At 46.3% G+C, this 13,887-nt stretch overlaps 1 protein-coding gene across 1 annotated transcript in view; it reads left to right on the top strand.

The window, feature by feature from the left end:
* Positions 1 to 13,887, top strand: part of LOC119962143 (contactin-associated protein-like 5) — a 1,043,235-nt gene that overhangs the window by 152,722 nt on the left and 876,626 nt on the right. The window contains exon 2 of the mRNA XM_038790068.1: positions 12,997 to 13,107. Within this exon, the coding sequence (XP_038645996.1) occupies positions 12,997 to 13,107 (111 nt within the window). The remainder of the gene's footprint in view (positions 1 to 12,996; positions 13,108 to 13,887) is intronic.

Below are 13,887 nucleotides of genomic sequence, written 5' to 3'. Positions count from 1 at the left end.
TTCTGTAGCAGTGGTCGAGAGTGTTGGCACCCCTGGTGGGACACGACATGTGTTGGTGGAATTTTGACAGTACACTCTTGAGGTTAGCCTGGTTAATGTCCCCGGACATGTTTAACAAGGCCTCTAGGTGTTCTGTTTCATTGTTATTTATAGCAGTGTATAATTCATCAAGTGCCTTCTTCACTTCCGCCTGGGGTGGGATGTTTAGCACAGGGTTAAATCGCTGGCTTTGAAAGCAGACCAAGCAGGCCAGCAGCACGGTTTGATTTCCGTAACAGCCTCCCTGAACAGGCGCCGGAATGTGGTGACTAGGGGCTTTTCACAGTAACTTCTTTGAAGCCTACTTGTGACAATAAGCGATTTTCATTCATTTTCATGTAGACCGCTGTGATAATAGCTGAAGTGAATTCCCGTGAAAGGTAATATGGGCGGCATTTCACAGTGCAGATCATCTTTCCTCATGGTTAGAAAGTTTGTCTTCATTTCTAAGGGAAACCTGAGTACAATTTCAGCTTATTTCTGTTGGCGAGAAGGGAGCATTATAATTTTGTACAAACTGGTCTGCACATTTTATAGCCCACTTAACCTGTGCTAAATGCTAGGAGGAATAATGTTCTCGATTCAAACATGGAGAGTCTGTGCCCTGTACAGACTGCGATGTAATAAATATATCCATGTGTGAGGTTATAAAAATAATTCACAAGGGTGAAGTTACTTTACGTTAAATGCTTCCAAATGGGCAGACATCCATATTTCAATGCTAGAATTGGTTTATTCAACTCCCAACTCACATTGGATCACAACTATATTTCTTTTTAAATATCAAATTTCTTCCAGGTCCCAAGTTTCTTCATGCCATGTGCTGGACCTGCAGTCAAGAAGCTGGGAGGTGGAGTAAGGGGTTGGAGGGAGCTGCTGCCGGGATGATTTTCTGCCAGGGTTTTGGTAGTTCCTCCGTCTTCCAGCTTCCTTAGAGGGATACGGACCCCGGAAGTGCAGAAGATTTTAGTTTAGATGGGCAGCATGGTCGGCACAGGCTTGGAGGGCCGAAGGGCCTGTTCCTGTGCTTTACTTTTCTTTGTTCTTTGTTCTAGGAGCCATGAAAGAACGGGCTAAGATTAGAAATCCTCGGAGATGCGAACAGCAACTCAGCATGCCCCAGCCAAAGCGAAGAATGCAACAATGTACGACGCACCCTCATGCGTTGGTGCAAGTCATGTCCCGTGTTTTAAGCAAACGTGCATTCTGAATCATGCTCATCCGCCCTGTGACGTGAATGATAAATGTTAGCATTGGGCAAATCTGGTTTGCTGAAGGCGGGAGTGCTACATGCTGCTGAGGACATTTAATTATGGAAAGCAAACTGTGGCATTGAATCATCTTCATGTTATTATGCTGCATTACTGGCAGGAAGGCCATAACGTGAATACACTGGTGCAGGGCGGCAGTGATTTTATTACCGGACTAATAATCTCGAGGCTGGGACTAATAATTCAGAGAATTATGGCTTCAAATGCCATCAAGGGATTTTGTGAATTTGTGTTCAATTCAAAATCAAAATCTGTATCAGTGAAAGTAACCAAAAAACTGTTGGATTGTTGCAAAACCCCAATATGGTTCACTCCTGTTCTTCGAGAAAGGAAGGGCGCGATCCAACAGTCACTCTGTGCCGGAAAAGCAACTCGCTCCAGCCAATGGATAATCTACATATTCCAGCGAGGCAGATACCCTCACTCTAATGTGCAGATTCCCGAGGTATCTGAGGCTTTGGGATTCAAACCCTTCGTCTCGGGGATCTCGAGCAAGCACCGTTTAAGATTGGTCCCCATAAACGGGAACCTGACAAAACAGCACTTGTGTGGGTCTCCAAGGGGAATGGAGGCCCCCAGCTGCATGCCCTTTGGGCAAGGTGGTGCCCTGGCACTGTTGGTGCCACCTGGGTACCCTGGCAGTACCAGCCTGGCACTTCCAAGGTGTCCAGGTGGGCACCTCCAGGGTGCCAGGTTGGCACTGCCAAGGTGCCAAGCTGGCATTTCTTTGCGCTTGTGCAATCAGGCTGGGGTTGCCCGGTATGGGTGTTGCGGGGTGTGGGGGAGAGGGTATGGGGGAGAGGGTATGGGGGAGGAGGTATGCGGGAGGTGGGGCCGGGAACCCTCCCATCCTGCGTTCGGGCTGAGGGGGAGGTCGGGGTTTGTTTTGGAGCCTCAGGCATTGGGACACCATTTTTAAATGGCATCCTAATCTCTCGCAACAAAGTGGAGCTCTGGTGAGCAGACTCCCTCCTGTACAAAAACAGGGCTATGTGCGGCCTCAGGTCCTTATTCAACGTGAGTACCAGGAAACATGCGGCTAAATGCGCTCGCAAGGGATCTTTGTTTCCTTTTGGGAAAGTCATGCCTGAAACCTGCAGTCAGACCAGAGATCAATCGTCACTCGGAATTTCCTTTCCTGTGAGTGGCCTGACTATATGGTACCTTCATGGTTTCAGCAAGGGCAGCCAATGGGAACATTGCCCAAACTGTTGTGATTGACTCCACACTGCTACTCCAGGTAGGTCGTGATTACTTTGCCTGCAAACTCTTTCTAGATATTCAATGTAAATGTCGCCACAGACGCAGAGGACCATAGGCTGCTCTCCCCTTTGAGAACTGACTGGTGGTGAATTACCCTGAGGGTCGCCGCACCTGAGGCGAGGGGCAAGGTTGAGAAGGAAGGGACCTTCATGAATAACCTCAGCCGGTGTGGGAATTGAACCCACGCTTGTTGGCATTACTCCATCGCTCATGAGCCGGCCATCCAGCCAACTGAGCTAGCTGACTCCTCGAGAGCGATTCAATAAAGAAAAAGGTGAATATGTTTCCCAGGTTAGCATCCTGGATATTAAATGAATACAGGGGAGTGTGTAATAAGCAGCAAGGAACATCTGACACCTTGCTGCAGCTGGGGTTGATTTTCAATATTTCGGTTTAAAAATTCTGCAGCAAAAATGAAATAGTGTTCCCTCGGGAGTCAATATCGGGACCACTGCTCTTCTGGACATATTAAAGAGGAGGGTCGCACTATCTGTCTGGCATGCGCTGGGCGTTGGTGAGTTTTTGTGATCTGAAATGCACTGCCTGAAAAGCTGGTGGACGTACATCCAAGCGTAACATTCGAAAGGGAATCTGATAAATACTTAAAGGGGAAGAAAATGGCAGGGCTGTGGGGAAAGAGTGGGGGAGTGAGGCTGATGGATAATGTGGGAGTTTCGTGTTCAGCTCTTTATTTTTTTTATTCCTTCATGGGAGGTGGGTGACCCTTGGAAAGAGCACCCTACTAAGCCTACACCTCCACCATATCCCTGTAACCCAGTAACCCCACCTAACCTTTTGGACATTAATCCACCTAACCTGCACAACTACTTTGGACAGTGGGAGGAAACCGGAGCACCCGGAGGAAACCCACGCAGACACGGGGAGAAAGTGCAAACTCTATACAGACAGTAACCCGAGGCCGGAATTTAACTTGGGAACCTGGAGCTGCGAGGCAGCAGTGCTAACCACATTGCCACTGTGCCGCCTCCAGTGATTTTTGCAACAATCAATAATCATTACTGAGTCCAGTTTTAATTCCAGATTTCATTAATTGAATTGAAGTTCCACCTACTGCCATGGTGGTATTTGAACTCCTAACCACAGGGCACTAGCCTGGGCCTCTGGATTACTCAGCTAGTGACCTTACCACTCTGCCACCATCTACCCCAGAGATTTCATAAATAAAGCCTGATAAATTGAGCCAGATGTTTTGCTACTGAGGCGATTACTTGAGTCCTGGACTCCTCCAACTCGGCAAAGCTGCTAATCACCCTGTTGATGCAATTATCACTCTGGGAAGGCAGGTGAAGGATCAAGTTGACCCATCGGCCCTGGAAGCAGATTGGTGTTAGTTACAGAACAGTAGCCGGGATTCTCCCCTACCTGGCGGGGCGGGGGGTCCCGGCGTGTCGGAGTGGCATGAACCACTCCGGCGTTGGGCCGCCCCAAAGGTCCGGAAGTCTCCATACCTTTAGGGGCCAAGCCCTCACATTGAGGAGCGAGGCCTGCGCCGGAGTGGTTCCCACTCCGCCTGCTGGCGTGAACGGCCTTTGGCGCCACGCCAGCCGGGGCCGAAAGGACGTCTGACGTCATTCCAGGGGAGGGGGGTCTCTTCCGCCTCCGCCATTGTGAAGACCATGGCGAAGGCGGAAGAAAAAGAGAGGCCCCACGGCACAGGCCCACCCGCCGATCGGTGGACCCCGATCGCGGGCCAGGCCACCGTGGGGGCACCCCCCGGGTCAGATCGGCCTGCACCCCCCACCCCCCCCCCCCCCCCCGCAAGGATCCCGGCGCCTGCCCGCGCCGCCAATCCCGCCAATCAGGTTGGTGGTTTAATCCACGCTGGCGGGTGAGGCTAGTCAGCGGCGGGAGTTCGGCCCATCGCGGGCCGGAGAATCGCCATGGGGGGCCTGCCGACCTGCGCAGTGCGATTCCCCCCGCCGCCGAATCTCGGGGGGGGCGGAGAATTCGGGACACGGTGGGGGCGGGCTTGACGCCGGCCCCGGGCGATTCTCTGACCCGGCGGGAGGTCGGAGAATCCCGCCCAGTGTCTCTTAAAATAAGTCTTCTGTGGGATATCTGTAAATCTTTATTAAACACTCAAACTATTAACAAACCTGCAATAAAGGCTCCATGCTTAGATCTTTATCCCTCTATGCTCAACACGACACTGACCCTCGGTCTAGATGTCTTCTTACATCACTGTGTGGTTGGTGCTGAACTCAGTCCCACATTAACCCCATATGTGCCAGATCCTTGTACTATTCCTCGCTCCACTGTATATGGAATTACACTAGATGGCTTCAAATTGACATCAGTTTCACGTATTTTCATCGATGTTACCACATTATTGCTATTACTATATTAGCATTATTACAACATTCTCACTACACATCTTGCCCCTTCAAGCCCTTGAATTTACAGGTTGAGGCAGGAGGCCTTATACCCTTTCCATATCTCAGTCACCGTTCTGTCGGGAGAGTGGAAGGCTCTGTCATTTCTGGTTGTTTCTGTTGGCTTGGAGATTGGACTGACATTCAGCTAAGCTTTCATCCATTGCTTCATGCTGAACTGCGCTTGGCAGGTTCGGCTTTTGCATTGACCAGTGGTTGCTGCTACTGTAAGTCATTCCTCGCAGGGCGGATGAATATTCTGCTTGCCTCCCTATTGCTTCTTTCTACATGTCTCTGTGCATTCTGTGGCTATAAAGGGGCATCCCTGTGGCAAGAAGGTTTAGTGGTATACCCACCTCTGCTCTTTGTTGTGGAGATGCCGGCGTTGGACTGGGGTGAGCACAGTAAGAAGGCTTACAACACCAGGTTAAAGTCGAACAGGTTTGTTTTGAATCACTAGCTTTCGGAGCACTGCCCCTTCCTCAGGTGAATTAAAAGGTAGGTTCTAGAAAGAGGTGTCAATTGTCTCAAGTCATCTGGCCTGGGCTTGCAAAATCCTACCAACTGTTCTAGTTTGAGACAATTCACACCTCTTTAACCTGGGCTTACCCCTCTCTCTGGATCTGTAAAGACCTAATTACCTGCAAAAGCTCGCATTCAAAGCATCGTCTAGCACAGTGTTCGTCAAAGTAGGGGGCGCGACCCGCGGGCGGGTGTCGGGAGGGTCGCGGAGCCATCCTTCACGGCGCTCCCGATCGCGCAAATCCCCGCACAGCAGCCAGTTTTTAATAACGCCGGCTGCAAGCGGCCATTAAAATGGCCGGGAACTTGCGCGCATGCGCAATGCGGCCACTATTTTTTTAAATGGTCGCAGCTTTTTGTTTTACAAGTTCGGGGTTTTTTCTATTCATTTTATTCATTTATTTTATTCATTTAATTTTTTTTTTTTTCATTTATTTTATTCATTTTTTTACAAGTTCAGGGGGCGGTTTATTTGATAAAATTTTACAGGGAAAAATGCCGAACTTTGGATACATGGAGACTCCATACTTTCCAACACCGGAAAGCTTCACCTTCATCCAACATTGTAGGAGCGTGTACGAGGGGGCTGGTTTAGCTCACTCAGCTAAATCGCTGGCTTTTAAAGCAGACCAAGCAGGCCAGCAGCACGGATCGATTCCCGTACCAGCCTCCCCGGAATGTGGCGACTAGGGGCTTTTCACAGTAACTTCATTGAAGCATACTCGTGACAATAAGCGATTTTCATTTCATGAAAGCGAATTTCATTCAGCCATGATTGAAAGGCGGAGGAGACTCGATGGGCCAAATGACCTAATTCTGCTCTTATGGTCTCTCTTCAGAATCTAGATCTTGAACCCATTCTAGAATCTTGGATGTGGGGCCAAATATAATTGTGAAATCTCTTCAGGTTTACGAGCAAGAAACACAAGTTCTTAACTATGCAGAGTTGTCCTCCTATACAGGTCCAGGGAGAGAAATCATGGACTCTGTTGCTTTTCCTCTTTTCAGGCCCCGGATTCAAGCACCCCTTTCCCCCCTCCCCCTTACACTTAACTCACCCCCTCAACTATCCATTATATTTTTCCCCTGATCAAGATTCACCAATCAATTCACCAATCACAGACTGTTACGAATAACATGATAATGTCCATTATTGGATGCTGATTACAAATATTGTCTGATATATAATCAGCATGCATCATTAAAATTAGGAGCAACAACGATGCAATGCTATGTTAGTTTGTATGCACAGTACAGGTGGTATCACTGCAACTATTAAAGTAAAATTTGTATTCTTTGATTGACCAGCATCGTGACATATAATTAATTTGACGTGAAAATATCAGTTATTTATAACACTGTGCAGACAATAACACTAATTTTGGTGACTATCCCAACCCTCATTTATATGTCCACTTGGTCCAACGTGCAGAACATGGGTGACAGTAAATTCATATTTCTTGGGAAAGGTTCAATACTGGCAACTCTGATAAACCACTCAAGATATTTTCCATTCTGTAGAAAAAGTAGAAGACTTTCTTCTGCCTGATATTCAATGAAATGATGTCGCAGATGGGGTGTAACTGCATTCTGTTTATCAGTGGTCTCACAGGGTAGAAGGATCAAATGACTCCTGAGCAACAAAGTGGAATGATTGAACAATATAGGTCTTCAGTGTCAGTGGGCAGCATTGGAGTCCTCAGGTGTCTCTGTGCCACACAACTTCTGAGATACCAGTGGACAAAGACTGAATGGTTCACAATTGTCGTTGTGTCTTGTTGATCTGCAAGTCTGAAGACTCTGCTGATAACTGTTTCTTACTGCAACAACTACTATAAAGTACAACTTTGTCATGATGTTTTGTTCCTCCAAAAAAACATAAAGCATCAAGACAGAATGGGATAATATATAAGTAAACAGAAAGACAAGATTGATGTCAATGGAAAAGGCTCTTTTTAGGGCCTTTTACAGTGGAAACCAGGTTACTGATTCACTCAGAGCCCATTTTGTACTCCTGTCCTGGCAAAGGACAGCACGGTAGCATTGTGGATAGCATAATTGCTTCACAGCTCCAGGGTCCCAGGTTCGATTCCGGCTTGCGTCACTGTCTGTGCGGAGTCTGCACATCCTCCCCGTGTGTGCGTGGGTTTCCTCCGGGTGCCCCAGTTTCCTCCCACAGTCCAAAGATGTGCAGGTTAGGTGGATTGGCCATGATAAATTGCCCTTAGTGTCCAAAATTGCCCTTAGTGTTGGGTGGGGTTACTGGGTTATGGGGATAGGGTGGAGGTGTTGACCTGGGGTAGGATGCTCTTTCCAAGAGCCGGTGCAGGCTCAATGGGCCGAATGGCCTCCTTCTGCACTGTAAATTCTATGGTAGATTCCATTTCACAACGCTTGCTGACAGTAAACCTCCGTTAGTAACAAAAAAAACATAACTCCAGCCATGACTCCACCCTCTGTTTGCAAGGTAATTATGGAGTACAAAGGCTATCTCATCCAGTTCATCTCACCCATCCCAGAATGACATACAATCATACATATTGGGAACAGGAGTAAAATATTCGGCCCCACCATTTGATAACATTACCGACATTATACCAGTAACCACAACTCAATGTATTTAATTGACTGTGAAATGATTTGGACGTTGTTAATGTTGCTGCATAAATGCAGGTTTAGACTTTTAAAATTATATTTTCATAATATAGAGAACACAGAGCAGGGACGGTCACCCCCTTGGCTGGCCACTGGTGGGAACTGTCCACTTGACCCCTCTGATGTTTAATTTATTACTTACCTAGCCAGGTAACAAAAGAACATAAGAACTAGGAGCAGGAGTAGGCCATCTGGCCCCTCGAGCCTGCTCCGCCATTCAATGAGATCATGGCTGATCTTTTGTGGACTCAGCTCCACTTTCCGGCTCGAACACCATAACCCTTAATCCCTTTATTCTTCAAAAAACTATCTATCTTTACCTCAAAAACATTTAATGAAGGAGCCTCAACTGCTTCACTGGGCAAGGAATTCCATAGATTCACAACCCTTTGGGTGAAGAAGTTCCTCCTAAACTCAGTTCTAAATCTACTTCCCCTTATTTTGAGGCTATGCCCCCTCGTTCTGCTTTCACCCGCCAGTGGAAACAACCTGCCCGCATCTATCCTATCTATTCCCTTCATAATTTTATATGTTTCTATATGATCCCCCCTCATCCTTCTAAATTCCAACGAGTACAGTCCCAGTCTTCTCAACCTCTCCTCATAATCCAACCAACTTCAGCTCTGGGATTAACCTAGTGAATCTCCTCTGCACACCCTCCAGCACCAGTACGTCCTTTCTCAAGTAAGGAGACCAAAACTGAACACAGGTGTGGCCTCACTAACACCTTATACAATTGCAGCATAACCTCCCTAGTATTAAACTCCATCCCTCTAGCAATGAAGGACAAAATTCCATTCGCCTTCTTAATCACCTGTTGCACCTGTAAACCAACTTTCTGTGACTCATGCACTAGCACACCCAGGTCTCTCTGCACAGCAGCATGCTTTAATATTTTAGCATTTAAATAATAATCCCGTTTGCTATTATTCCTACCAAAATGGATAACCTCACATTTGTCAACATTGTATTCCATCTGCCAGACCCTAGCCCATTCACTTAACCTATCCAAATCCCTCTGCAGACTTCCAGTATCCTCTGCACTTTTCGATTTACCACTCATCTTAGTGTCATCTGCAAACTTGGACACATTGCCCTTGGTCCCCAACTCCAAATCATCTGTGTAAATTGTGAACAATTGTGGACCCAACACGGATCCCTGAGGGACACCACAAGCTACTGATTGCCAACCAGAGAAACACCCGTTAATCCCTACTCTTTGCTTTCTATTAATTAACTAATCCTCTATCCATGCTACTATTTTACCCTTCATGCCATGCATCTTTATCTTATGCAGCAACGTTTTGTGTGGCACCTTGTCAAAGGCTTTCTGGAAATCCAGATATACCACATCTATTGGCTCCCCGTTATCTACTGCACTGGTAATGTCCTCAAAAAATTCCACTAAATTAATTAGGCACGACCTGCCCTTTATGAACCCATGCTGCGTCTGCCCAATGGGACAATTTCTATCCAGATGCCTCGCTATTTCTTCCTTGATGATAGATTCCAGCATCTTCCCTACTACTGAAGTTAAGCTCACTGGCCTATAATTACCCGCTCTCGGCCTACCTCCTTTTTTAAACAGTGGTGTCACGTTTGCTAATTTCCAATCCACCGGGACCACCCCAGAGTCTAGTGAATTTTGGTAAATTATCAAAATGGTGGCAGCTTCTCGATATCCAACCTGCCTCAACAAATACCTACACCTCCCAGTGGAGCTGCACAGGCTTCAGAGATGCCGGGCCTGTTGATTATCTTCAATTAAGATGCTGCTTCTGGTAAAATAGCCAAGCCTGTCCCTCTGCAGGCAATTTCCAGCTCTAGACCCGGCTCCGTCCTGATATTGCAGTCATAAAGCCTGCAACAACAAAACAAACCAGTCTTTGAGCACAAGAATCGAGGCTGATGTTCCTGTGCAGCAATGGAGGCGTGCTACACTGTTGGAGGTGCTGTCTTTCAGACATGATGTTAAACCAGGTCCATGTCTGCCAATTCTCAAGTGAGCATAATTTTGAAGGAGAAGGGGAGTTGTCCTTCATGTCCTGGCCAACATTCATCCCTCAATTAACATCACAACAATACTGGTTATCTGTTGATTATCACATTACCATTTGCGTGAAATTGGCTGCTGCATTTACAGCAGCTACACTTCAGAAAGGCTTTAATTGTTTGCAAAGTGCTTTGGGATTTCAATACAGGCGATACATAAATGCATGTCTTTCCTTTTCTCTTTATTTCATTTGCAACCATAACTCTATCTTTCCATATATATACCACGTGGGTGCTTTAGCAGATATGCACACTTATAGGCATTTGCAATGCAGGCTTTAAAATGAATTGGTTCCTCCTAAATTAGGAATAATATTACAAAACGGTATCCAAAATCTTGCGGCAAAGCTTCATTGCTTTGAAATGCTTCCTAATTGCCTGTTATATACCTGGAGTGATTCAGAGCAGCTCTTAATCAAGAGGCTTGATGTTCTTTGAAACCTTGTCCCTTGTCTCTGAAATCTTTTTAATTAGTGTGTAGGAATCGCATATTGATCTCTTGACACTCCCCTCATTTCATGGTATCATTAGTAATATCATTTTGCTTTAAATTAAGGTGGAACAGAAGGAAAACACATTTGAATAAGGGGGAGAGAAAGGTTAATCTCATGTTTACCTGATGATTCATATGGTTTAGTCAAGTGAATTTTTTTAGGTTATAAATTGGCATGTTGCCAAACCCGTGTGGGACGTTCAGATGGTGGGACGTTGGATCCACGGGCGACCTGAAACGGACCGAAAGCTCTGAACATAACATGGCCTGGGAATGTGGTTGACTCTTAACTGCCCCCTCAAGGGCAATTAGGGATGGACAATAAATGCTGGCGCAGCCTGCGACACCCACGTCCCACGAGTGAATATAGAAAATTGTTACCAACTCTGAGTGCATTCCTGGAGGTTTTATCAACCTGATCTTCTGCCTCCTGCTGCCCCACCATCCTGCTTCAAGTCCCTCAACAGGCCCACCCTCACAGTGCATCGTCAGTTCGAAGGTGAGGAGGCTCTTTGGATGTATTTGAAAGATGGCCAACACACAACTCCGACGAGTTCAGTGGGATGATTCTTGGCTGTCAGGCACCATGCCCATCTCCAGTACTGTTAAATCTAGTAATCAAAGATTTGCAAAGAAAATGTAAAAATCAACTTTTTTTTAATGTCCCTGAGGATTTTTCTCCTGGGCTTTCCTTTAAGCAGTGTCCTGGCTTTTAATGTCCCTGAGGATTTTTCTCCTGGGTTTTCCTTTAAGCAGTGTCCTGGAGGTTAATCTTTAATTCCTGCTTAATCCGGGAAAATTGACAAATCCCTTAGACATTCTTTGACATGGTCATTGCTGAATCCCCTAATTGAACATCCTGAGGGTTACCATTGACCAGAAACTGAACCGGGCTAACTCTAGAAATACTGTGGCTACAAGAGTAGGTCAGGGGCTAGGAATCCTGCAGCAAGTAACCCATCTCCTCCCTCCCCCAAAGTCTGTCCACCATTTATAAGGCACAAGGCAAGAATGTAATGGAATACCCTCCACTTGCCTGGATGAGTAGCAGCTTCAACAAATATTCTAGGAGCTCGGACACCATCCAGGATAAAACAGCCCGTTTGATTGGTACCCCAACTAGAAACATTCAATCCCTCCACCACCGGAGAATAGTGGCAGCCGTACGTCCCATCTACAGGATGCACAAGGCACTTATGCAGCACCTTCCATGGCTGCTACCATCCAGAACAACAACTGCAGCAGATAACTGAGCACCCCGCCACCATATAGAGGTTCCCCTCCAAGTCATTCGCCATCCTGACTTGGAAATCTATTGCCGTTTGCTCACTGGTTCGAAATCCTGGAATTCCCTTTCTAACAGCACCGTGGGTGTACCTATACCTCAGAGCGTGCAGCGGTTGAAGAAGCAGCTCATCACACCATCTGAAAGGCAACTAGGGATGGGCAACATACCGTAAATGAATTTTAAAATAATTATTTGGCTGATTTTGTTTGATGCCCATCTCAACCTGTAAAAGCAGTAACATCAATGGCTGCTTGAATTTATAAATCACCTTTAAGTTCCCAAGGTGTTTGACAGGAGAGTTGTAACAAAATGTGATACTGAGCCACGCAGAGAATTGGGTTTGAAGGAGTGTTAAAAAGGCAGAAGGAGGGGGAGAGAGGTGGAGCTGTTGGGGTGGGAGGGGGAGAGGCAGAGTGGGGGGGGTGGAGCTGTTGGGGTGGGAGGGGGAGTGGTGGGGTGGGGGGGGGGGGGCGGCTGTTGGTATTCTGCAATAAAATTGCTTGGCAACTGAATTTACAGGCACAAGTGGTGGAGTGGTTAAACCTGGAAATGTACCAGAGTCGGTAAACGGAGGTACCTTTGTGGGTTTTAGGTTTCGAGGAGGTCACCGAGATAATGTCATGGAAAGATTTGAAAACAAATAATAGAATTTTAAAATCAAAATGGTGCTAGACTAGGATGAGGACTGGGGTAATGGGTGAACGGGATTTGTACTAGATCCAATGTGGGCGGCAGAGGCTTGGATGAGTTCAAATTTATGGCGGGTGCAAGATGGTAGGCAGAGTACGGATTAGAATAATTGCGTCCATAGATAACAAAGGCAAAGATGAGTGCTTAAATCATAGGTGAGCTGAGACATGTTTAAGAGCCAGACCATATTACACAGATGGAAATACATATAACAAGGTTCCAGTATGCATCCGTGATGTTCTCTACCTTGTTAAACCTTTTTGGTAGGTGAATGGCGGCGGTTCATCAACAGAAATGTAAAATGTTGTGTTTGTTTTCTCAACTCGGCAGATAATTGTGACGGTCATCTGGTGTCCGACTTACTTCAGCTGGCTTTCGATTCCTCATCGGAGTTCTCGAGCAGTCACAGCCCTGGCTTTGCGAAGCTGAACAGGAGAGATGGTAAGAGGCAAAAAAAACGGCACCAATTGATGATGTTCTCACACATTGCCCCTTTGTGCAACCTTCACAGACAGTCTCCTCTATCCAACCCAAACCTAACTAGCACTGTGAGGGTTTGAAACACTACATTCCTGTCTTGCAAGGCATCTATTACAATATCTTTATAAGCTAACATCCTTATAGTTAAGTGCTGCTCGAGCAGTCAGTTCCCCAGGGAGCCATAGATCTCACCCTATACGCTCAGATGCTGATGTACAAATGGTGATTAATGGCAGTATTATTTCCAAGCTCTCGAGCCTGCAAGTTTTTGTTTAAAATTAGCTCTAAAATATTTTAGCGTAAGCGATTGTGTTCGACACAAGAAGCAGAATAGGTAATACTTCAAAACCTCAATGCACTACATTGCATCCAGCAGATAAATGAGCAAAAGGCAGTTTGCATCACGGTAACTAATATTTGCATAACAATTTTGAAAGTAATATTTATAAACCCTAATGGCACGCGTTTTCTTTCAAATCAATTTGCAAATTCTTCTCAGCTCTGTTCCCCGGCAGGAAAGGTGATGAAAAGGTGGTGAAGAATCATGTCGGGAAGTACAGGGCTTTTATCATGCAGGAACTCATTTACAACATGAACCCTATTTAAAAAATGCTTTAAAAAACTGGCTGCTTTTCAAGACCGTACCTCAGAGACATCGTAGTGACCTTGAGAGCACAGGCCTTCACAGTTCAATTTAGTTTGATATTAGCCAGTGCAAGGCCAGTGCTGAATGGGCTGAAA

This window comes from Scyliorhinus canicula, chromosome 2, assembly GCF_902713615.1.
Source record: "Scyliorhinus canicula chromosome 2, sScyCan1.1, whole genome shotgun sequence".
In the NCBI taxonomy this organism is placed as follows: Eukaryota; Metazoa; Chordata; class Chondrichthyes; order Carcharhiniformes; family Scyliorhinidae; genus Scyliorhinus; species Scyliorhinus canicula.
Note: the sequence above shows the minus strand (reverse complement) of the source record. Positions and strands in the feature narration are given on the sequence as shown.